Source organism: Anoplolepis gracilipes, chromosome 16 (assembly GCF_047496725.1).
Source record: "Anoplolepis gracilipes chromosome 16, ASM4749672v1, whole genome shotgun sequence".
Taxonomy (NCBI): domain Eukaryota; kingdom Metazoa; phylum Arthropoda; class Insecta; order Hymenoptera; family Formicidae; genus Anoplolepis; species Anoplolepis gracilipes.
In genome coordinates, this window is record NC_132985.1 from 1862111 (window position 1) to 1887633 (window position 25523).

The 25523-nt window shown below is 35.5% G+C and overlaps 1 protein-coding gene across 3 annotated transcripts in view; it reads right to left on the bottom strand.

Annotated features, from left to right (window-relative positions):
* Window positions 1-3568: 3568 nt before the first annotated feature.
* LOC140674872 (uncharacterized) overlaps window positions 3569-25523 on the bottom strand; it is a 168282-nt gene continuing 146327 nt past the window's right edge. For all 3 annotated transcript variants that reach the window (XM_072908761.1, XM_072908763.1, XM_072908762.1), the window contains 7 exons: window positions 21542-25419; window positions 18852-18977; window positions 18181-18288; window positions 17308-17494; window positions 11353-11534; window positions 6837-7077; window positions 3569-6339 (listed from right to left, as the gene is read on the bottom strand). In XM_072908761.1, coding sequence (XP_072764862.1) covers window positions 6092-6339; window positions 6837-7077; window positions 11353-11534; window positions 17308-17494; window positions 18181-18288; window positions 18852-18977; window positions 21542-25419 — 4970 coding nt within the window. In that variant the 3' untranslated portion in view covers window positions 3569-6091. The remainder of the gene's footprint in view (window positions 6340-6836; window positions 7078-11352; window positions 11535-17307; window positions 17495-18180; window positions 18289-18851; window positions 18978-21541; window positions 25420-25523) is intronic.

Sequence of the window (25523 nt, forward strand, 5' to 3'; positions counted from 1 at the left end):
TCGGATGCCAAGCTGAACATAAGAAATAGTAAAAACGAGATAAAATATTTCTAAACAAATTTCTTATATCCTATAAAAATAACTTACAATTAAAGAAATAGATATTAATTAAAAAAAATTATTTGCACAGATTTTATTTCGCTGTAAATATCTACAAAATAACTTATTTGCACGGCTCTTTTTGCAAAATATGAATGTGCAGTAGAGATAAATGATTAGCTAAACTACTCTCGCGTGTAGTAGTGCTAGTTCCACTCTAAAAACAGGTTTATTCTTTCTTATTTTTCGTCGCTTCGTCAAATCTTTCGAGAAGCCGATCATGTGGTTCTTTCCTTTCCGGATTCATGTCCGAATCGCGGACAGATAAAACCGGCTAGAAGAAACAAGTCAGAGAATGTAGGTCGCGTATCCTTACGTTTATAAATTGGTGGATTAGAACGTCAAGTCGATATCTGTTCCAGGAGTAATCGTCCTGTAAAATATTAAGCAGAAATTGTTAACATAATAAGATACAATAAAGTATTATATAATTTAATAATATATTTTATTTTTTGTAAAAGAGATTTTTTAAATTTTGCCCTCTCAAGTTTAAAAATTTTTAAGATATTTCTTTACAAGACACTTTTGAAAATTTCAAATAAAATATTGTATAAATAAAACACTGTAACATTGTATAAATTAAAGTGGAACACAGATAATCGCTCATCTTCATAATTCAATCTCGTACTTTAAATCTCTTAATATTCTAACGACTTGTAGTGGAAAAGGAAGAAATTATGAATCAGCACGCATAGAGGAACGTATGGCTTTTCTGACGCTCGATTTCTAAAAGACTACGTGAGATAGACATCTTTGAATAAAAAAGAAATAAAAAGAAATAAGATGAGAAGGTGGGGAGGATGTTGGGCGGCGTTATGAATGAAAGTGGAACGCGGGTTGTTCTCTCGGATCTTTCTTTGATCGCGCTTCGATTCTTAACTTCTGCAGATTAGAAAGGAGCGCACACACGAGAATTATTACTACTATAAAGCTCTGCGAGAAGATTCTGCGGCGAAAGTCTTTCGCTAAAGATAGCCGAACGTTGACATTTCTGCCGCGACCGCCTGCGTACATCGTGACCTTTATGAAATTGAGCGTGATCTCTGTGAATTGATTTATTCAGTTTATTATCACTCGAGACAATTGTAAAGAATCAGGGATCAAGGATAGAGAAAGTTCAGCAAGTCTGTAAATAATAGTATAAGAAATAGAAACATAAATATAAGCAAATACAATAAATAGAAATGATGAATAAAATACTTTAGATTTTTAATTGGTTCATTTTAATACAAGCCTATCTTACTATTCTTTTGATAAACTTCCGTTATATTTATAAATAATTAATGTAGAATTTCTTAACTTAAAATCATCATGTGCCGTATAAAATAAGAGAAGAGAGCCCCGTAAGATTGTAATTTATACTTATTGCTATCATATTAAAAGATCGATCATTTTAATCACGTCGATCAATATCGATGTAAGTTTCGTCTAATTGTACTTTCGAAAGTGTGCAATAATTAGTTTAGGACATCCTCATCGGTTGATGTTAACCGCAAGAATATATCAGGAAAGTATCATTCAGAAAGGTCAGTGAGCTTTTGATCTCACTTCCTTGATATAAAAATGTTCCAAGTAAATGTCGTGTGTAAAATTATCGAATCTTTATTTTATCATAATGTTTGTAGTTCTTGTTCTTTTGCTATTAAAAAATTATAACTTGTGCAAATTATATCTTTGATCTAATGGCTTATAACTTTTTTGTGTGTTGTAACAAAATGATAGACTTTCTATAAATAAATAAATTTGTAAAATTATAGCAATCACTTTCTCCGTTTTCTCTCTTCTCTCTTTTTATATATTTTTATTTGTCTTTTTCAATCCTTTGTTTCTTTTTCTAAATATACATATATTATCGTCTTATCTTGTAAATATATGTATATATCATATTATGTACGTTATTTATCGTTAAATGTAAATTTATGTAAATGCTATAATACTTTTGGAAAAAGTGTCAAATTTAGCTAAAGTTTAATAACCCCTTAGAAATAAGGCGTCTTTGTCGCCACGTCACCGGGCGAAGGGAATTCGCCATAAACAAGTCTAGAACGTTTTACGGTTATTCCGAGATTTCAGGAATGCGATCCAATTTACGGTAACGATCTACAGTCTGAGACATACGCCGCACTTATTATTTTATACCACGAGCTCCGAAGGGCGAAGACAGGAACGGATAAGTGCATTCACATCTGTGCATGCCTTATCATGAAATATTAATGAAAGCGAGTTGATATATTTACAATCTCGAGGCATGTAAATTTGAAAATCGGGACCGCTACTTGTTAACTAAATAAAATATAAAATTTTGTTATAGTTGCTAAAATTCTACAGTATGTGCAATCTGTATTATAATCGCAATTATAAACATAATCAATGGCATGATTAATTTAATTACGTGCACATAGAAATACTTTGAAAGTGTATGAAAATGTATATAAATTGTATCACTTATAAATTATTAAGAGTTCCTTTCTATTTTTTTATTTATTAGTTCTATAGTTTTGCATAGTTTCAACAGACAATTCTGATCATTAAACAAATAAAATGTTTTAGGACAAATAATTCACGTAATGTACTCGCCTTTTAAAATTTATAACAGATTAAAACTTTATAAAATTCTTAAAAATTTGTTTTCTAATACTATCATTATTATGTAATTACCTCTTTCTAGCGCATCGCTTTCGTCATGTATTATTAAATAATGACAAGATCTCAATTAATTTTATTAAATGTACCTTGTTGTCAGAATCATCAGCACGCGATTAATATCCTGATCGGAAATTTGATCCCTTTGACTTCCTTCCGAGTATTGTGTAGTAGCATCTGTAAATCTCCATCGCCTTTTAATTCGCGGAATTTGACAAAACGCAGCGGACGTATTTGCATACCGCACCTTTATCTCGTCCAGCGCATGTATAAATCTATATTCCCGTTGCAGTAAATTTGCGACGTCTGTTGCAGACACGCGATTTCATAAATCATGAGGATCAAAAGCAACTGCGCAAACCCCGCCTTCTAATTAAAAGAAAAAAACAAACACTTTTCACGCGCGTCCAGGATGACTCTGAGAAAATCCTGAAGATTCTTTTTTTTTTTTTTTTTTATAAATATTTTCTGAATTCGACATCTGAATATAAAACCATTATAACAATTTTCTTGACAACTCATATTATTCATGTCATAAAATTTACGATCTTTCGCGAATATTTCTTATACTGAGATAATTAACGTGCGGTATGTATATGCGATAGCGATTTTGTCATAATTTATGCTGTTATTTTTCATCAATTTTCAAGGTTATCTGTTTTTTAAACATTTTACAAAAGACGGAAGATAGTCAAAAGATATATACGCGTACGTGATGATTTATATTATGCTTTTATCATGTTTTAAAACGAGTATTGTTATTATATACTCCCTCTCCTATTATAACTCTTCCATATAAATTCAATTTAATCAATAAAACATACGGTTGAAATTTTCTCACAACGTTTACTGACAAAAGTTCTTATTACAATCGAGTCTACATACAGTGTTGTTGCTCGCAATCATTTTTTCGCGAAAATAACGCTTGAAATATACTTGAAAACGATTGTCTTGAGTGATAATAACGACAGACGAGTCATTTCAAAGAACAGAAACGATGTCGTGAAGAAGAGACAGTAAGATAAAAATACCTAATAAAATAATCAACTGACAGTAGTGGGGCTTTAATCGGTTTTCTGCGAAAGCGACTGCGATATATTTTTTTTATATATCGCTGGTATCGCAACTTTTTGAGCGAATTCGCACCGTTCATCGAAGCGGAGAATAAAAATAATGGCGTGCGATATAATCCATAACCAATCGCAGCCCCAGAACGCGTCGCGAAAGACTAGAATGATTAAGAATAAACGCGCTGGGCGCGATTGGAAACATAAGATATATATATACCTTTAACAACGATTATTAATAGTGATAATTCTTGTTACAGTGTTACAACGATATGATGTGGTTCGACATCCTTTTTGATTTCCGGTGAATATATATAATAACAAAAATTAAATTATCGAAAGACTGTAGAGAGCAAGGAAGTAAGTCAAAACAAAGCAAAACATAATCAAGTATTACAAAAATATGTAATTCGGCAAATCAAGGTATAAAAGTGACAAAAAACGTGTTAGATACGGCAAATGAAGCAAAAGTAAAATTGAATCAGCGAAAAATTAAATCTGTGTTTTCCTATTTTTATGTCATATTGATATTTCTCTCCATCCACACGTTTGTATATTTCTTTTTTTTTAAACATCATAAGAAATTTTGAACTTTTCTGCAATTTCTTTTATTTCTGCATCTGATTTCCTGTAGAGCTGTTCATCTACACACTGCTTTACTGCTGCCTCATATAATGTTTTCCCTTTTCTCGTTTATAAACTTTTCTGCGACTTCTTAGTTCGTTATGAATTAATGAATCTAAGTCTACATCAGATTCTTTATTTAAACATTTCACAAATAATGGTTCAATTTTATCCTTCTTTTTGAAATATTTATTAATACAGAATCTGGATTAATAAATACCTCGAAAAGAAGAATAAGATGGAACCAATAATTGTGAAATATTTAAATAAAGAATCTGATGTAGACTTAGATTCATAAACTCATAACAAACTAATTACGCTAGAAGACGCAGAAAAGTATTTATAAGCGAGAAAAGGGAATATCTGAGGATAAAACCGTTGTATGAGGCAATACGTCAGATGTAGAAATAGAAGAAAGTACAGAAAAGTTCAAAATTTCTTATAAAAGCTTGGTTTGTCGAATTACATATTTTTGTAACACTTGATTATATTTTGCTTTGTTTTGACTTACTTCCTTGTTCTCCACAGCCTTTCAATAATTTAATTTTTATTATTTAAATGAGAGCTCTTTTTTATGTTTAATATATATAATGCTTGTATTCATATATCTACGTAATACATATATATATATATATATAACGCGAGGAATACAATATATACAAATGTTACGACGCAAAGTTTTGTCTCGTTGTGTTTTCAAAATATAATGAAAAGAATTAAGTTTTTCTGTAAGTTGTGTTCTTCTTTGTACATTTTAAAATAAATAATCGCGATTATTAATAAAATAAATAAGTATTAAGGCAGGTCAGACATAAAAAAAATAATATCTATTATTTTACGATTCTTTCATTTTACGAATTTTTTCCTTATCATTAGATTGGAAAATAATTTATATTGAATATTAGCACAATTCTTCAGAGTGCATGTGAATATATATGTGCACTGATTATTTCAGTTCAATAGAACACTTTTCACTTATAAATAAAATTAAAAAGATGCAAATATGTCGAACAACTGACAAATGGCGCGTCGTGTAACTAATTAAGGATACTATTTACGCAATACTATAATTAAATGAAATACTTACACACCTTGCGGTCTTTATAAATTCTGTTGCGCTTTAGTATCTTAATTATGTATTTTTTTTTTTTATTTTCGTCATTTATCACAGCATCACGCGTGTTATAGTGTTTTACATTCTACGTCCTGCTTGTGCTTTAGCCAGAGGAAAATCGCATCATTAATTATATGTGTTTCAATGTATCGTAAACGTATCTAGAGAAAGATTCATTTCAAATACATCACATATTACGTGTCGCATCGTGATATTTTACATTGTATAGCGACATGGAGACTCGTACAAACACACTGGACGAATTTAGAAATTTATTAGACGGAATGCCATTTCTTATTCTCATGTGCATGTCGATGAATCATTCAATTTAACTCATTATTCAATTTAATTTGACTGATATTTTATCCGTCATTCCTCAACTAGTAGTATAAAATTTTCTCCTAAATTTATTTCGATTATTTCACGTACCAACCATACAAATACATTTCATATTCAATTTTAATACATTTTACAAGTCAAAAATAAGAGTAGATTTCTCAGAATTTGCTTAATCTAACGTATCCGATTTTTTTCTTTTTCTATTTCAGTCAGTGCACTCGGAAGCAAAACTCTCGAGGTCCACGTAGTGTCCGTTCATGTTGTCCTCCAGCAGCTGAGCGAGATCCCTGCGTAGGGTCTGGAATTCTGGCCTGCGGTCAGGATCGGCGTGCCAACATCGGGATATCACCCTGAAGAGTTCACTTCGACAGTGCGAAGGCCTTTCCAGACGATAACCGTTGTGTACGTTCCGCATGACTTCCCGCGCCGTCATATCCGGGTATGGTGTCGAACCTGAAGAGAGAGTACAAGATGGTATAATCATCGATTGGACGTACATTGTTCTAACAAGATACAAACTGATCCATAAATAATACGCGGCATTTTTATGTGCGTCAAATTTTTATTTGCCATATCGATAGAAAAAACCCGTGTTATAAAAATATACAATAATAATTTGTAATAATATTTTTAATATATCTCGGTCGCACACGTGCTTCCCTAATCTATCAATTAAAAAGTTAGGCAAAATATATACATATGTATTTAATAAATGGAATGGTGAAAAGACATTGCTATAGTAATTAATAAAACTGCATCGGCTATGTCGTTCTTAGCATCTGTTTTGCAACATTTATGCACAGATGCTAATAAAAGCATAAACACGTCCGCGAACGTGTATCTTTATTTTCATATCAAATAACAGCAAGACAACAAACGGACTCTCGGACGTCAATAATATTTATTCCGGCAACAAGCTACCGTACTCGAAAACCAAACAGATTACCTACCTAGAGTGACGATTTCCCACATCAGAATCCCAAAGCTCCATACGTCGGTCTTTGTCGTGAAAAGAGAATAGATCAACGATTCGGGAGCCATCCATCGGATCGGCAAGGCGTTCCTCCCGTGCCTGGTCTCGATCACTTCGCCATCCTCGTTGGCGAACCTCGACATGCCGAAGTCGGCGATCTTGCACAACTTGTTGTGATCCACGAGGACATTTCGGGCGGCGAGGTCACGGTGAATGATCTGTACACAAAAAAAAGAACAAAGTCATAAATGAACAACCGGCGCTCGAGAGATGCGTGTTCCATTACGGGATTGCGATTGCTTAATATCTGACAGGAAATTACAACGCGATATTACGAGTACTCGCTACTTGGACACGACAAGTTGTTTGAAAAACCTAGCCTTGAATCCAAGCTCATGCGCGACGAAACGGGATTCGACGTCATGAAACGAACCAGCGTGCAAATATTATTTCAGTAACACGAGCCAGATACTCGTTGGACCCAATAAATCTAGTAATGTCAATCCGTCAATGTACATATATGTATATACGCAAATACTACTGGAAAATAAGGATTTCTGAGAAGAATAAAAACAAACGGGAATATAAATTTCGTTGACAGGCGATCACGTGTATATAATGACAGCTGCAAGGAACATCTGTGTGTGCTTAGTCGTTAAATATAAGAAACAATTCAAATGTAAAATCGTTCAGATACTTTGTAGTTTAACCACATTAATTATGATATTTGTACATTTTGTGTTATGATTGTGCATAGCCATCATTATTATTAATTATATATTAATTAACCCATATACTTTTTTGGTCAAACGAAATTTTCGGTAAACAGCAAACCACGAAGAAAAAAGATCTAAATAATAATTATTACACGCAACGACTGAATGATGCAAACGCAATGTTACGAAACATCGAGCCGCATCAGCTGCGCCTGCCGCATTCAATTTAAATGCAGAGGCGCATCCAGAATGCATCCACGCACATCCGCAGCTGGTACATACGTGCACTATCATTTAGCCCGCACGTCTGTGTGTAATTGTCTATTAAAAGCCGAGAGGTTAATTTTTGTTTTCTAGAAGCCATTATACAACGGAAACTGGTAATTCGACATTTGATCGAGCGCTTATAAGAGAAGTTTTGCTTCTTTATTCCTTTAATTGCCATTAATCATCAGGTATATTCTACTTATTGTTTAGATTGGCGTCTTTCGAATACGCGTCTTTTACAGATTCTGCGCAAATTTCCTTCTTCTTCTTTTTCATGAAAAAACCGATAAGCTGCTCTAAAGAACCACAGAGAAACAAAGAAATATTTACTTCGTGCATCCAGATTTTTCGTTTTAATCGATGATGCGTGATCGAGCGGAATAAATTGACACGTCGACTGCGTGAAACTTTCGTCTCGACTGTTTACGCAAAATATTGATTGGATATCGAAAAACATTACTGTGCTTATATCATGATAAACATTCCATTGCGCGACATTATGTTTATTTCTGTTTATTGTGCAGCTGTTTATTATTACATCCCAAATATATTTTTAAGAAACACATATTCAATTGATTATCATATTATCAAAAAGATGCATAACTTGTAAATCATCTACATGTAAACAGAAAAATATTAAATGTATATCATTTAATTTTATTTTTTTATCAGCGATTAATTTTAAAAAAATTATTAGTACGATTAGTTAATATTCATGTGTATATAAAAGTGGGCAAAATATATATATATATATAAAAGAAAAAGAAAAAATATAGCAAATTTATAATTTAAATATTATATTTCTTTAATGACGTACAAGTAATTAAAATTTTCCATATTCCACTTTAATATTTTAATTCTAATTTAATATTCCATTCCAAATTCTCAAGGAAATTATGTGAACGTAAGATCATGTAAAATCTAGATATTGTTAAAATATATCCTTGAGAACGGTTTATTGCTCTCGAGTCGGATGAAGAAACTGAACAAATATTTCCAAACTCGTTTTTTACGAAAGATAAAACTCAATCTTTGCCTAGTGACACAAATCTCCAAGCGAGAACGATCCTTCAACAAATGCCGCGGTAGAAGTTTTACGACTGTGCGAAAATGTTTGAGATTAAACATCATTAGCGGGTTATTTGTCGAGCAGTCGATGTTCTCTGTGGCCTTCCACAGAAAATTAGATATCCTTGAAAGACTTTCTTTCTACAAAGTGTTGTAAATGAAAAATAATTATGCCACGTTTTCTATCAATTTTTTTTTTATATATCAAGAGATATGAAGAGACTTTAGTTTCTCTCTCAAATCAAAATAGACAATTGCTTCAAAATTGTGCTAAAGCTAATTCTATCAAATTCCTCGAAATCGCAAATGTCTTGTTCGTCGCAAATGTATCGTGCAAAATTATTTCTTCCGCAATAGCAAGAAAAATAATATCTCGCGCCGAGACAATTCAATTGCTGAGATGCTATAACTCTGTATTTTTATATATATGTTAACGTCAACTATAATTTCACTAATCACATTTCATTATTCTATATTATTAACTTGTACAAGACAAAAATTATATTCACCATATAATATAAATACAAATAAAATTATTCATACCATAAAAGTTGTCAAATATAAGTAGCGATATCGTGTATCGATCTCGCAAGCAATAAATGTATGTAGTTTAAGAAATTACGATGTATATTCTTACAGGAAATCTCGAGTTAAAATATAAGTATAAATGACAAAGTTATTAAAATAATACAGAAACAAGTTCCAAACAAGATATTTAATTATAACAATATTATTAAATATACTAAAAATATATTAAACATATTAAGTTGAAAAATAAATGCAAACTCGTTTTATTATTACAATTTATGGAAGACATTTCTTTTGTTTCAATTGTAAGGCATCAAAAGTTTTTTCTAATCTAAATTTCCTCAAAATGCATCAAAACTCAAATATTCGACGTCTTCTCGCAGAGTGCTATATACATATATATAAATCTATTTTCGCGTAAATATATACCCAAACTTATTCCTCGACGAGTTTAGGGTGACATCTAAAGGATTAATCGGTCACCCGATATCGCTTTTACGGCGGGCCCTCGTTAATCGCGTGAAGATTAACGAGGGGCCTCCATCTAAACACTTTAAACGACCGAGGCGCATCGATCCTCGAGGTGTCGCGCCAAAATTTATGGCGATTCCTTTCTTCTCGTGTTCAACAATCCCGTCCTGTCCTTTTGGCGGTAAGTATGTATCGAAGCGCACACATGTCACCGAAAAGAAAGAAAGCAAGGGAATTGCGAAGACCGCCAAGTGGTCGGTCTTGAAGCGACTTTTTCTCCTGCGGCAAGACGATAATTAGTTGAGTCGAGAAACCTGGAGGTTCTTCGATACATAAATAAGCCGTGCGTAATAAAGAAAAATTAATTAGCGCCCTATTGCACATCGACGATCTCGCGTCATCAAGGACTGTTAGAATGTATTGGCATAATAATGTAAGATTTTATTGTTTTGTATAACACGTTGTGTAGTGAAAAGATATTTTTTTCTTCTCAAGATGAACGACAATTAATTATATCGAGACCTTGTAGATTTTTAGCTTATACGTAAACGTGTTGACCGTGCATAATGAAGAAGAAATAATTAATGATATAACATCAACGTCCTAGCGATCTTGTTTATCGAGAGGAACAACATAATGCCATCAAAACCTGTTACCGGTTTACCGATGTGATAATAATCGATAAGACAGGAAATACGTTATTCTTATGTGACATCACTTTTACTAACAAAAATTTTCGCAAAAAATATTGTTTATGAATTTTCTGATAATTATGTAATTATTCAGTAAAATTAGGCACAACTTATAAATTATGAAACAAAAAAAAGTTATCAATCAAAGAAATTTAGTGCTAGCAATAGAATTACGCGAGATTTCTATTAGTGGTAAAATTTTACATTCATCTAACAATAAGTATAATAAAAAATGTATTTTCTATGAAAAATAATTGTGAAAATTATATATCAAAATGGTACAATTTTTATAATTAAAAATATATTTTTAATTTATGTAAAATCATGAAAGTAGAAAAACACAAAAAGAGAGTATACGCAGTATCGTGCTTTTATGTTGAAAATGTCAATATCGAGTCAAAGCACCATTTATTTTATCAAGACTAAATGTGGTATCGAGATTTATTGCAATTTGTTTCTTTTCATTTAATCGCATTTTTTTTCTCGATAGTGTGTTGTGCGTGCACGAAAAAAATAAAAAAGAAAACAAAAAGATATTATCTATTCCATGTGAACGCATGAATGTGAGAAATAGGTTTTTGCCTTCTGTCCATAAATACAGGACATATAAATGTTAAAATTGATCAGCAGTTCCCATAGCATCAACAAGGCTTACTTTGTAATTTTGTCTTTAGAGAACCAGTTAAATCTCGTTGAACTTTATTGTTTATGGGAATTACCCTGAACACACGCATAAAAAAACATTCCGTACCTTCTTCGATGCGAGATACTCCATGCCTCTGGCCACACAATATCCAAAAACCGTGAGATCTCTGGATGTCAAGGCTGCTGAATCCTCGCTAAAGTTGTAGAAGTATTGCCTCGTGCGGTGATCACGCAGATACGCGAGCAACTTGCCGTACATGACGTACTCCAGTATAAGATAATGAGGCTCTGTAATCGGAAATCATGCGCTGTATTGTTTATATTTATTCATGGAAAGGCACGTTGGAGCGTATCGCTACTGCGTTTCGCATAAAATAAAATTTCAATCAGCGAAGGATAAATCTTATTCACACAACCCGTTTCTAAAGAATAAATCTTATTTAATAAGATTAATTTATCGTACAAGCTGGAAATTTAAATGAGTAATACGAGCTTTAAAAAACAACGTGCGTATAGTATTACATAGTACATATTTCTGTAATGAGTACACATGGATTGGCGTTTGAATGGCAATTTACCATTTGAAGCACGCTTCGTTGCATTTCAGCAAACGGGAAATATTGTCGTGCGTAGATAATGGTATTTCTTTCTCTCTCTCTCTCTCTCTCTCTCTCTCTCTCTCTCTCTCTCTCTCTCTCTCTCTCTTTCTGATATTTCTCCAAGGATTAATAAATATATAAATAATATGTTTGAGAATTATGAACGTGAATTCCTGTGATTACATACATAAATTTTTATAATTAATGATGCTGAATCTTGTACATATCACGCATTAATTGTTTAAGTAAAATTCTCAAAATATAATAAGAGACGTATCATTTAAATTATATATTTATATAGAATTTATTTAATTATATAAATTAAATTTACATGCCATCAAATATAAATCAAGAAGCACATAAGTGATTAAAAAATTGTATGGAGAGATTGTGAAAAGAAATGTGCAACGTTCAAAGTAATTTACTTGAAAGAGTTCTCGTTCGAGTAATGTCAACTTGATTGTAACTTATGGAGCCACTTTTGTCGGCGCATTGCCATCGCAACTCTCGTGCTAGGTCAACATCGCTACCCTCTAATAATTCTTGTTCGCCAAGTGGTACACGCTCCTCGTGTCCGGATTAATTTCAGACGTTAATATGTTTTTCAAAGTGAATTAAACATGACATAATGTTTATAGCGCCTGTTTCGCGTGTATATTAAACCGTGCGTTTAACTGTTTATTAGCAATTTAACTTTGTAATATTGTAGTGAAATAGCTGTTTCCTATTACCACGCCATGCTATCTTCGCTAATACAAAAATATTGGTGTAATAACTATTAATTATAACCGACGAAGAAGATCGCTACTACTCGTATCTGATATTCCTGCACAAGGTAATAATTTGTTCAGAAAATTTAAAAAAATGCATATAAGATTACTATTAAAAGCGAATTTTACAGAATTTCTATCGCAATTTTACGTTTATTTGTGATCATATATAATTATCGTTTTTTTATTTTTTTTTTATATTTAATTATTTTTTATTTTTTTTTTATTTTTAATTATTTTTAATAATAAAAAGAATATTATTCTTAACATTTTTATTATTAATATATTATTAATATAATTTAGATGTTAATTTAGAAAATTGCAATTAAAAATGAAATTAAAAGATAATCTTATATAAAACAAAATAATTTATTTTTGAGAGAAAAATGCTCGAAATCTATTTTTTTCATCGACGTGTGATATATTGAGAATTCATTATAGTATATGCATTAAATTTGCACTAATTCTACATTGTACTTTTTCGTGCAAAAATCGCGAATCCACGCCTATGTCGATGGATATGGCACGTGTGTGTTACAATAGCCGTAACGAATGCAAAACAATATAAGTATGCGACGGTGATACTCGAGTTGGTACCATTCTTGCTTTTATGTAAATCATATTTTGCACCTACAATAATGGTAGACGTGCGTAGAAATAACATGTCAAGCAGCGATAAAAACAAGAAGAGAATAAGAATATATTCGCTCGAAGCTTTGAAAGGACGAAGAACGAGAATTAAGATGTCCTTTCGGATTAGAATCTTTTTCTCATCTTATGTACGTCATATGCAAATTGAAGATCTTCTTCGGGAAAGAAAGACGGCGGATTGTAAGAAAATTATAACGCACTAAAAGATCTTCATTTAAATCGACGATTTTAAAACTATAAGATATGATATAGAAATAATTAATTCTATCAAACGTTTTGGCAATTTTATTCTCTAAATAAAAAGAAGAATATTAAGAATTCAACGCAAAGTATCGTCATAAAACGAAAAGCATTTAAACTACGAAGCGTTATCTGCGTGAAAAATTTATATCAAAAAAGAAAACATCGCGTTCCCGGGGTCGCAGATTTTAAAGAATGCCGCTCCTTAATGTCAGTCCTATTTCATATATACGTTGCCGCGTCTGTGAAAGCAGATAAATAAGTCGAAACTCGATTAACGGCAAAGAGAAAAAACGGAATACGGCCAAATAAGAGGAAGCCATACTTTTATTAGACGCGAATCATTTTTATTACCCCGAGAGAATTTTTTTTTACGAAAAAAACCGTTTAGCAATCTCGAAATTATCTTTATCAAGAAAATATTTGAAATGTATATTTTTTAACGCGTATAATACATTGAAAAAATACTATTGATTAAATATTTATATATTTCGAAACATAAGATTGCTTTTTAATATGTCGTGTATAAAAATTCGAATTTGTAATTTTGATTTTTCGGTTCTCCAGCCGCTAATAATTCTCTTAGTGACCGAAATGACTGTTGAACGTGAGTTTTATTATAGTCGAAACGGCGATCGTAAAACGCTCAAAAGACTGGCTTTCTGGCTTTGACGAACGTTACCAGGAAGAAATTTGAACACGACCGCAAATGATAACGGCAGTGAAGCCAAAATTTAAATGTCGTAAATTTCTTGCGGTTGCCCGTCTCGCGTGTGGGCCGCCAGGAACTTTTCGCGTTCTATTGTATGAAAGCAGAGCTGAAGAAGGTTTAAGAGTCCCACTCCTTAAAATGCGTCAGCGATGCCCGAAAGTTGCAGACACACCTCTGAAGATCTCGCCGTAATCATCAACTTTTATCACAATCAATGATATTTAGGACAATGAATGAAATTTAATAGAGAATTATTGCGAATCCAATTTCTATCCCAGTTTATTTTTCATCAGTTTCCCTCGCGAACAATCGTTTTCAGCAAATAATCCTTCATTGCGTTTGTCTCTCAGTATTTCATGCTTTATAGATGAGTTTTAATTTATTCAATTTCATTTTATTAAAATGTAAGAATTCTCATTTATAGAAATTTTTTTGTATATAATCTTCTGCTAAAAAAACAATCTATTAAAATGATATTAAATACCTATTAAAATTTAATGAAAAATATTTAATATCTATTAAAATGATTAAATTCTCAATAGAACGTTTCTATCATTAATAAAAATAAATAATAATAGAACGTGATGTTATTTTATTTTAATCGAGACGAAAGATAACATCATTTAGTCGTCGCGCATAAATGAAAGTCAATTATGTATTTAGATTGCAATCGTCGCTTCTTTTTTTTATTTAATTCTTTCTCTCCTTTGAAGCACAAATGGAACGATTGTCTCGCGAGGATACCGACTTAATAAACATATTATATCGCGAAGAAGCGCGTTGCTGGGATGCGTATGGAAATTTATACGAAAGATGCGAACGACGATATCAAACAGCGTGAAAGGAAAGATGTATAATAGCTCTACTCCGTTTGTAGTCCATCTCGATGCATACCAGATTGCCCGAGCAAATTTTTGATGTCTCTACCGTAAATTTGTTTGCCACGAGAATATCGCGCGAAATGTGTCGAATCAGTTTCATTAATTTACGACGATGTATTTTTTATATTCACCACTTCTCAAATTTGAAAAATAAAAAAGAATACATACAAGAAAAAAAGAAAACAGTTATGTCACAAAGTTTTTAGAAAATAATTATGTTCTTAAATAAAAAAATTCTATGAATATTGAAATATATAATTTTATATTCTTTATAAATAGAAATATGGAATTAAACATGACATCTGATAAAACTTTCAACATTGTTTATAAATAATATAAATTATTTCCTGTGCATAAAATACCTTTCTTATAATATTGCTGATCGTTCTAAAAAGACATAATAAATTTCCTCTCGCAATTTTTCGTGATCCTTAAAAGAGTAATTTTACTGGTGCAATTACCCGCACAAAAATTACTTGCCAATTCGTTGCGCATTCGCTTTCAATAATGAAGGCGCGGTGCATCAAGAACCTTGAATTATTCGATCCTACGTTATAAAGCAGGATGCAGTAGTTTTTAATCAATCACGGTACAATGAAACAACAGGACCGTCCGTCGATCATACTTTTATTTGCAAATTGATGTAATCGATGATATTTTTGCACAAGCTTATGCGCAACGAAAAAGGCAACTATGCCATGTCATCAACAGGAAAATGAATTCCGAATAAAAAATGTTAATTTATTTATTCACATCTTGCACCTGTGTGTGCATAAAATAAAAAGATATTGAGAGAAACACACAATTCTGATTTTTAATGCCGAAGAGTTAGGATACATAAATTGTTTACGTGATTGTTTAATTTGTGGCTGTCAAGCTTGGGGAAGTTAACTGTAATTATCTATTACGGCTACGATAAAACGCATAAATCTTCCTACAAAACAAAACAATTCCCATGTAATTATCACAAGAATTCATTGTCTAAGCGAACAATCACAGTAAAGATAAATATTTTTATGCTAATCGTTTAATCGTTATCGCGAAACTATGTTCTTACGCAAGCATTTAAAATATAAAAACAAACGATTCAACAATATATAAGACAGACGGAAAATCATTTTGTCAAGGTAAATTATTTCCGACGTAAACATGCAGTTCAAGCGATAACATATTTTTTACGAGACGTTTTAGGCACGTAATAAAATATTACACTGAATCACGCGTATATCGAGCGAGAACGTGATCGAGAGTTATATCGTTTCATTTCGACTGGCATCGTAACTAAGGAATATGTTGTTCGCGAAAATCTGAGTAAATCGCCGCATGAATTTCGATTAAAACGCAAATGGCTAGAAATATCACGAAACGCGCAATGGAAGAGTTACATTCGCGGTTCTGTCTCTCTCTCCCTCTCTCTCTCTCTCTCTCTCTCTCTCCCTCGTCTCGGCCGGTGGCTTGATTACTTAATTACCATACACCGACGATCCGTGTATTCGAGAGAGAAGTGCCGGCAGTTAAAACGCCATCAGTTTTTATAAAGTTTACGCTGTCAAGGCTTTCGTGCGCGCGACACCCAAGGTCGAAGATAAGTGACGATAATGAGGAAGATTCACCGGACAGCTGCAGGTGCAGCGCCGATTACGCGCTGTCGATGCAAATTGAAATAAAGACGTGCGCGCGGATACGTTACCATGAGAAATTACCCGATTCGTGTCACGCCGTCGATTGTACCAAAAATACCATATGATGTCCCATGCTACCTTTCGGTTAACCCTCAAACTGAACACGTTTTTTTGACAGCGTAATCCTGAACGCGTGAGTAACTGGAGTCCGAGTTAATTTTTGTACTCTAAAATTACTTAAAAAATTATTACTTAAAAAATTCTCAAAAAGTTTACACATCTTCTTTTAAGTTTAAACTAAAAGTTTATGTAGTAGAGTTAAAGAAAAAATATTTTTAAATACTATATTTTTGTTATTTGTTAGATCAAGATTTGGAAACATGGATATTTTATATAAAAATGGCACGAACACAAGAGATCCACGTGTTCAGTTTGAGGGTTAATTATGTCATATATCGCATGCATAATCAGCGAATAAAAATCAAGGTAGAAGTAATTTCATTGAAAAGAGATGAAATGTAAGATACATGTGCTGGGTTGGATTTTATCTAATAATGCACGCGTTTAATGGATTTATTAAACTCACCTTCCTCGGTGCAGCAACCCAAAAGTGTTACGACATTCGGATGACTGCCTAATTGTTTCATAATTTCAAGTTCTCGATCCAAGTCTTCCTTTTCACGATCGGAAGCGCCTTCCTTGATGGTTTTCACTGCGACTAGTCGAGTTGTGCCTTGATGGCCTGTCAAGTCATCGGCTTCGGCTTTCCACACCTAATATCAAAATGCACAGACATACACATATAATTACTATGTTTCTACTAAATCAGAAAAGTTTTTGTTTCTCTTAAAAAAATTAAATCGAATTTAAAGTTAATTCTTTTAAAATGTTTTATTCCAAATGCATTTAATCTAGATAATAGTAATCGCTATCGAAATAGTGTGGGCCAGTAATTTATCATTAATAAATTAGATATATTATTTCTAATGTGCGCGCTTAATGTTATTAGCGATATAATATTTATAAACGCAATATTGAAAAATATTATATAGTAATTATCGAAACAATCGTACCAATTATCGAGCCTTTTTTATCATTAATTTATTAGAAAAAAATCTACCACAATAAATTATATGTTTCCGAGTTTTTTCTCTCACTATCGATTTTGTATAATTAATTCGATTATATTTACAGTACGCTGTCTATTATCATATTTCACAAATACAATGCTATTATAAAAAACGCAAATTTCTTCGAGCACACAAACAAATAAAATCACTTTAAAATAAATACCGAAGGAAGAGAAGCTGCTAAACTTATCCCGAAGATTATATTCCCGTGTGAATCTACCTCAGATATTTCATAAAATCTATCCGACAGTCACAAATTACAGGCTTATTTTTCATTTCGTTGTTTACTTTCACGCCGGAATGTGCCGCAGAAAATAATATCTCCTCACCTGACCGAAGTTTCCTTGTCCGAGAACTGTCTGTAACCTAAGCTTATCTCTAGGAAACTCCCATCTGGATTCTTGAGCCGGTGGAGACGATTTCTCAGCTTCGTGACACTGCGCAGAAAATCGCACGCAAAACGAGGATTGAATAGCAGTTTAAAATTGTCTCAGAATAACTAACTAAACTACTAATTGATATGCACGAAACTAAACGTCCGACACGTACTCGGAAATTAACATCTCGTTATGGTCGTAAACTTTCTTGAACATATATTAGAAAAATAGATTGCCGGAGATTTCTACTGACGTATTTCTACGCAGTGACTTTCCTATACATGTGAAATGTACGACACAAATCTATTGTGTAATATGCAAATATGATACTTACTTAAATTAAAAAATTTTTTTAAATAATACTATTAGATTAAAAGATTAAAAAATTAATGCAAATTAAATTACATCTTCAAATTAAAAGCAGAGACAACAATTAATTAAATTAAAAAACGCAAGTAAAATTAATATCTAACATTGACATGTGAAAAATGATTTATGTCAATTCAATTTCTTGACGCAAGGCTCAGATGAATCAGATCATTCGCAGGTAATTAAATGCGTCAGACAAGTTGTCATACAAAGTGATCTCTGTCGCATTAAATATGCGTTCGTTAGTTTCTCACCAAGTGTTGTATCCTCGGTAGCTTCGTGATCGCTTTCTCGATGGAGGTCTTGAAGTCGCCGTTTTCAAGATTAAGAGCGTCCTTCCTGCAGCTTATCTCCGATGACGTGTCCGACTCTTCGAGCACCTGCATAAGCAAATCAACGTCAGTGCAATGCAGCAACACATGCCGTATGCAACCCGCCGCTAGCACGCGCGTGCGTGTATTACGTACGAGATGGAGGGAGATCAAACCATTTAATTAGGAAACGCAATGCCGCGTAGCAATGAAGATCGGCTAGAAAGATCAAGGTGTCCCGAGTGTATTTTCACAAGTAATATTACTGCCATAAAATTAGATGTACTTATTATGGGGCTGTATGTAAAAATACGATGTTGACTTTTTTTACAACGGCGATAAGATACGCACAAAAATGACACAAAAATAACTGCGCCTATCTACTATACTATAAAAAACTTTGGAATCATAACAATGTTCAAATATTTGCCAACTAAAAATAGCAACGGAAAGTACTCTATATGTATTATATAATATCATTTATTACTTGATTTGTCTATATTAAATTTTCTGTTTAATTTACTATTTAATTCATTTATTTCTCTTTAATTCTCTAAAATAATAATCTTGCATTTTTTAAAATAATTTTTATAAGATTTATAATTTTTTAATTTAATTAAAAATAAAGTCTTATGTAATAATCTTGTAAGACTGACAGCAATCTATATATCTTTAATCTGATATTAATAGATCTGATAGTTGGATAAATATTCAATTTGTCCAAAATTAAGATTGCAATTAATTGAAATGCACGTTGTCAAATTAATATTATCGGTTTCGTGATGTTATTCGTCAACATCGCCGGGAATTATCGGAAGCGTAGGGTGTGCGATTCGTATGAGTTTGCTTTATTACCGAGAAACAAAATTACCTCGCGCACGAAAAGATATTGAATGCGAAATAAAACTCGTATTATTTTTTACTGCTACATTTGCACGAAATATTATCTTATACAGGTTGTTTCGAAGAAAGGCATCTACAACGAAGAGCTCGAGCATGTTTTATGAGAATGGTCAGAAAAGCGGATCGGTTTGTCTGTTTACGATGAATTTTCAATTTTGCGAAACACAGTACGTTCAAGTTTAACGTCAGACGAGTCTTAAAGCGGTCCTATTTATTTGGCCCTTGTACTCGTTCCTCGTCTCCCTTCCTTCGTTTACAAGTCTTTGTATTGCCATTCAGATTTATTTCCACTGTCGGATTAAATTAAAATTTATATCCGTGTTATTATTTCGGGTGTGAAAGCATTTCGCTTATGTCATTTCCGGAAATTTTGCCTTGTCATTTTTGCTGTCAATTTTGACCCTAACAAATTTATAACACATGTTGAATGTGGAAAAATAAATTTTCTATAATTAAAAAATATAATAATAAGTTAGACAGCTAAAATATGATTCTTCAAAATTGTAGAAAAAAAAAAAATAATGAAGATGTATATCGCGACGTAATCAATAATAATTACATTACACAAACATTCTCATTTTCCGACGCGACGTGAGATTTACGCGAGAAGATTTTCGACCTTCGATGCAATCTTCTTGTCAGCTACCCGCGGAAAATTCCACGCAAAAATAATTATCGAAGACAATGGAGCCGAACAATTTTTGCATTATCCAACGGCGCATTCATTTTCTCATTACTATAACGCATCACGCTCCGTCCGATGATTTCTCGCTCCGAAGACATCACAGGGATCCTCAAGATTTCTGCATACAATGAACTTGTAGTAATTGCCGATGAGGGGGAAGGGAAGATCGCTAACCATTTTATGAATCATCGCGGAGGTAGCCTTCGCGAAGGAATTACTCGATGACCGCGTTTGATATTTATTCGGGGCGAAGTCACGGTCGTGGAATTTAAAAAACTACATAAATCCTATATATGAACTCTTAAAAGATCTATATTTCTAGCTTTATTATTCTGAAAAATCTAACGTTTGAGACGGTATTCTTTAATATTTACAGATTTATCAGAACGGATTCCAAATCAATAATGACAATTAATGAACGTAGCGACTCAGGCATCACGATGTTGTCGCGCCGATCAAAAGCGTAATTCTGTGAGATAATAATTGATAGATGTAATATACGATGTCTAATCGAAATCATATAATATTATGTAATAATACATAAATGTCACTATTGTGTATAAACGACGATTTGTTCTACGGCGTGAAACAATTAAAAACTAAGTTAAGTGCGCATCATATTTTTCATTACTCAAAGTTTTAGTTTAATTTTTAATTAAAGTTTAAGTAAAATATTAATGTCTATGAGAAGTAAAGTTTTCGGACGAAAAGCTCTTCATTATAAATTAATAAAAGACTTGTAGCAATTTGTGAACATCTAACGTGTTACTATTCTTACAATATTTCTTTTATCAAAATATAGTATCTGATAAATTTTTCATAATAAAATTTTTTTCCTTCAAATCTCTCCCGTATTCTTAATAATAACTATTTTCAATTCTCCGATTAACAACGGAATCAGATCGCGTCCACGATTTCTCGATCATTGTGACAACTTGACGGATAAAGACGAAATTATTAGAGCAACGGTATGAATCGACAATCTGCGCCGACTTTCCAAGCTAAGCGCGTGCTTAAACGTCCTGAAAACCTCGAAATCACTCACCTTACGATTCCTAAGTATCAGTCTTCTGAGAATGAGCCCGACACCGACGGCAATGGGAAAGACGACGAGAGTTGCCAGAATGTAGCTGACCACGGCGACCGTCTCCTGAGTGGCGATCGCGTTGCCATCGTGTCGCTTCGAAATCACGTCACTGATGTTCATCGGCTCCCGCGGACTCACTGAGATCGGTCCATCAACTTCGAAGAACGTCCTGTTGAGTTCGGCGGGATGGTATATCGTGCCGTTGTATTCTGGTAGGACCGAATGATGATAAGTGGGTCTGTACCTCGTTCTATTAACCGCGAAGGAAGATCCTCTAGACATCGTTGGAGGGACAGTAGTATCTTGGGAGCTATGATTCTCTTCGTGTTTATCTTTCCGGAAGCTCGTACTTGTGGCAGACTCTTTAAATTTCGGAACTGGAACGGTCGTCGATGTACTTCCACTGATTTCCGTCGTGCTGCTGACTGTTGTGGTCGAATGACTCGTCTTCTCCGTCCTTGTCGTTGTCGTTGTCGTCGTCGTCGTCGTCGTCGTCGTCCTCGCAGAACTCTTTTCATCCTGTGATTTGAGATCCACCGGAAGTACCACTCGCGTCCGTTCCGTGCCGCGAACGAATCCGTCCACCGGCCTGCTGCCATTAAAGATGTCCGACGTGTTGTATAAATGCATGATAGGTAACACGTCGTCCTTATCCTTCGATTTGTCCGACAAATTACGCGCCCGGACCTCCGGCGATCTCTCGGAACCTGACACGCGTTTCCCGTTATCTGCGGACGTCGACGGCGCAGATGGAACCTCCGATTTTCTGCTTGGAGCATCGTCCACAGAATGAGTGTCATTCTGAATCGGCGGAACCATTGTCGTCGTCGTCGTCGTCGTCGTCGTCGTCGTTGATGTCGTCGCGTCTTTAGCCCGATATCTCTTCTGGATCTCCGAGGGGTCCAGATGGCTCGCTTCCGGCGCTTTCGTTTCGACGTCTATAAAAGATTTTGGATCCACCGTGGTTTTCTCCTCTTCGGTTAATATCCTAGGCGTGACCGGGAAAACTGGTGCAGCTGGCGTTGTCGTGGTCGTTGTCGTGGTCGTTTGCACGATCGTTTCATCGATTCGCTCAGTCACTACCATGGTCGTCGCGACAACACTTTCTGTAGTTACATTCGCGTCACTGTCATTGTTTTTGTTTGACATCACGACACTCTGATAATCTTCACTCCCGATAATGTCTTCGTCGTTCACACTTGGCGTAGTAACGACGTCCTCCGCAAGAACATCAGACTTATCCGTCATGGTGTCGAGAACAGACGGATCGGTTGCGTTTATCGTCTCGTCGGTTGCGCTCGAATTTCGATTCAAGTTTCCCATGATGGTGGTCCTTGGTGAGCTTCCGTCAGCCGGCACTTCGTTCACCCCGCCGCTGACACGCGCGATTTTCTTAGGAGAACCCAGCACCTCATCGTCTGAATTGTTGCTACGATTCGTAACCGTTTCGTTGAGCGAGCGAACGTTCACTGTTAACTCTTCCGTCGCACTCTCGATCTTCTCTCGATCACTAGAATTCGACCTGCTACCATTACTCGTAGGAGACACGCTACTCTGGGAAGCTGCTATTCTGCGACGTTTGCCCGTCACTAGAGACGAAGACTCTTCATTAACAGTCGATCTCTGATTTAGCACCGCGCTCGCGCTCTTTCTCAAGAATCTCCGGTCATTAGCACCCTCTTGCTCGCTGATGTGCGACTTGACCTGGTTCCATCTGACTGATCCTCTCTTCGTGGTTTCAGATAGCTTTATGGGTCTCGTTGTCGAGATAACGCTATCGTTCGCGGCTGGATGCGGCGAGGACCAGATCGCTCGTTGGCTGGACGCGCGTTGCTGCTGTTGCGGGACGACTTTCCTCGATCGTTCCCCCACCAAGCCACCGACAACAACATTGGTCGACGATCCAGCAGTTGTGGCTGGCTCGACGGTCGCGCCGGTACTGAGTCCCGCCGGCGTTCGCGCCGGTTCTATACTGGCAGCGCCGACACGAGGAAGCAGAAGAGGAGAAGACGGCGGCAGCGGCGATGGTTGCTGCTGCTGCTGCTGCTGCTGCTGCTGCTGCTGCGACGGTCCATCGCTCGTTATCTCAGCACGGCTACCAGCAGGACGACGAACGGCACCACCACCTTCTTCTTCTTCTTCTTCTTCCCCTCCTCCTCGCCTCTCCTCGCCGTTTAACCCGGGCCCGGTGTAGTTACGCAACAATCGCGTCACGTTCGTTATCGTGTAAGCGTACACGTGTTGCTGCTGCTGCTGCTGACTCGAGTCGACGGCAGGTGTAGACGATTCCGTCGTCGACGACAACGTTGACGATGGGGTAGATTTAGGTGCGGTATCGTCATTGACCGACACGCTAACCGGTTGATCCGCGAGGACCGGTTGTTGTTTAACGGTATTTCGTTGGGCCCGCTCGCCCTCGATCGCGAAGCTGTCATCCGGCACCACGATTCGCAGCGTCGACGATTCCGTTCTCGGCGAAGATGCCTCGATATTGTTGACGTCCTGAGACCTCGAATTCGTCCTCGCTGGCGACGTAGAGATTACTTTCTCGACATTCGCCAGTTTTTTCTCCGATTTATCGACACTTTTCGTCTCCGGTTGTGCTTTGACGACTTTCCTTTCATCGTCGTCCTTCGCCAAATCGTCCGTCATTTTCTCGAGACTCACGATAACGCCATTGGCAGCTGCGACGGTGTCGTTCGAGAATTTCACACTGATTTCACTCTCCGCGACGCCCGTTTCGTCGTCGTCGTGACGTTGCCGCGATACCTCGGTCGTCGTGCTTGCCTTGACCACGTGAGTAACGCCGTTTCCTCTCTCTCGCGGAACTCGAGTGCTCGTGTGAACGGACAGATCGCCATGACGAAGTTTATCCTCCACTGCATTCATTTCATTTTTCGTGTCCGATCCACTATCTACTACCGGGTTTGACTCATTGCTCGAGATGACGTTGGACACCACGTCCGTCGTGGGCCTCGGCTTCCGGTAGTACAGTCCACTACCCGGACTTCTAAAGGTATTCTTGATTCGTGAAACCTGATTCTTCTCAACCGTCCGGCGTTCCAGCGCGATGTTCATCTCGTCATTCATGATCTCCTCGATCGGTGTGGCTATCGTCGCGCTGAATCTCTTCGAAGAGTATCTTCGACGCGACGAGACTGGTATCGTGGATGTCGTCTCTACAGAATTATTGTTGCTGGTAACGTTTTGCGCATCCGGTTGAAGTTTCTGCCCAAAGTACAAAAACTGCGACATATCTTCCATCGGGATGTTCCTCTCCACCGGCCGGAAGTGGTTGTACAACGATTCCGGCATTGACACGATATTCTTCCTACGCGTATCCGCGTCTCCTAATTTTTGATTAGTGGGTATTTGATTAGTCGACGTCGCAAGGATCGAGGAAGACGTTGAAGAGGCGCTCTCGTACTTCTCGGTTGTCGATATGGACGGAGTTTCGTGCTTTGACATTTTCAGCGTCTGCTGTTCGACTTCTAGTTCCATCGAATCGACATCGATCGCGAAGGTAGCTTTTTTCTCGTTGCTTTTCCTCGATGATTGCTCTTCGTCCACCGACGTTTCCGTTTGCGCGCTAGTAACGTAAATGTTGTGCTTGGTCTCCTGAGTCTCAAAGATATCCGGAGGATCTTTCGAGGTGGTATTGGGTCGCGGTGTACGATTTAAAAACATCCGAGATGATTCATGTGAGCGTTGACTCTGAATCTGTCGCCTCCTGGCAGTCAGGATACTACGTAGCGTCTGCTCGCGTTTAGCTTTCGACGATAACAGCTCCGCATGTAAGGATGCTCGTCCTTGACGATGATCTGCGACCGATGCGCCTGAAACAAAGATAAAATTGCTGTCTAATATCTAATATTGTTAGTCGCACAAGTGTTGAATAAAAAATAAATATATAAATAATTAAATAATGCTAAATAGTTAA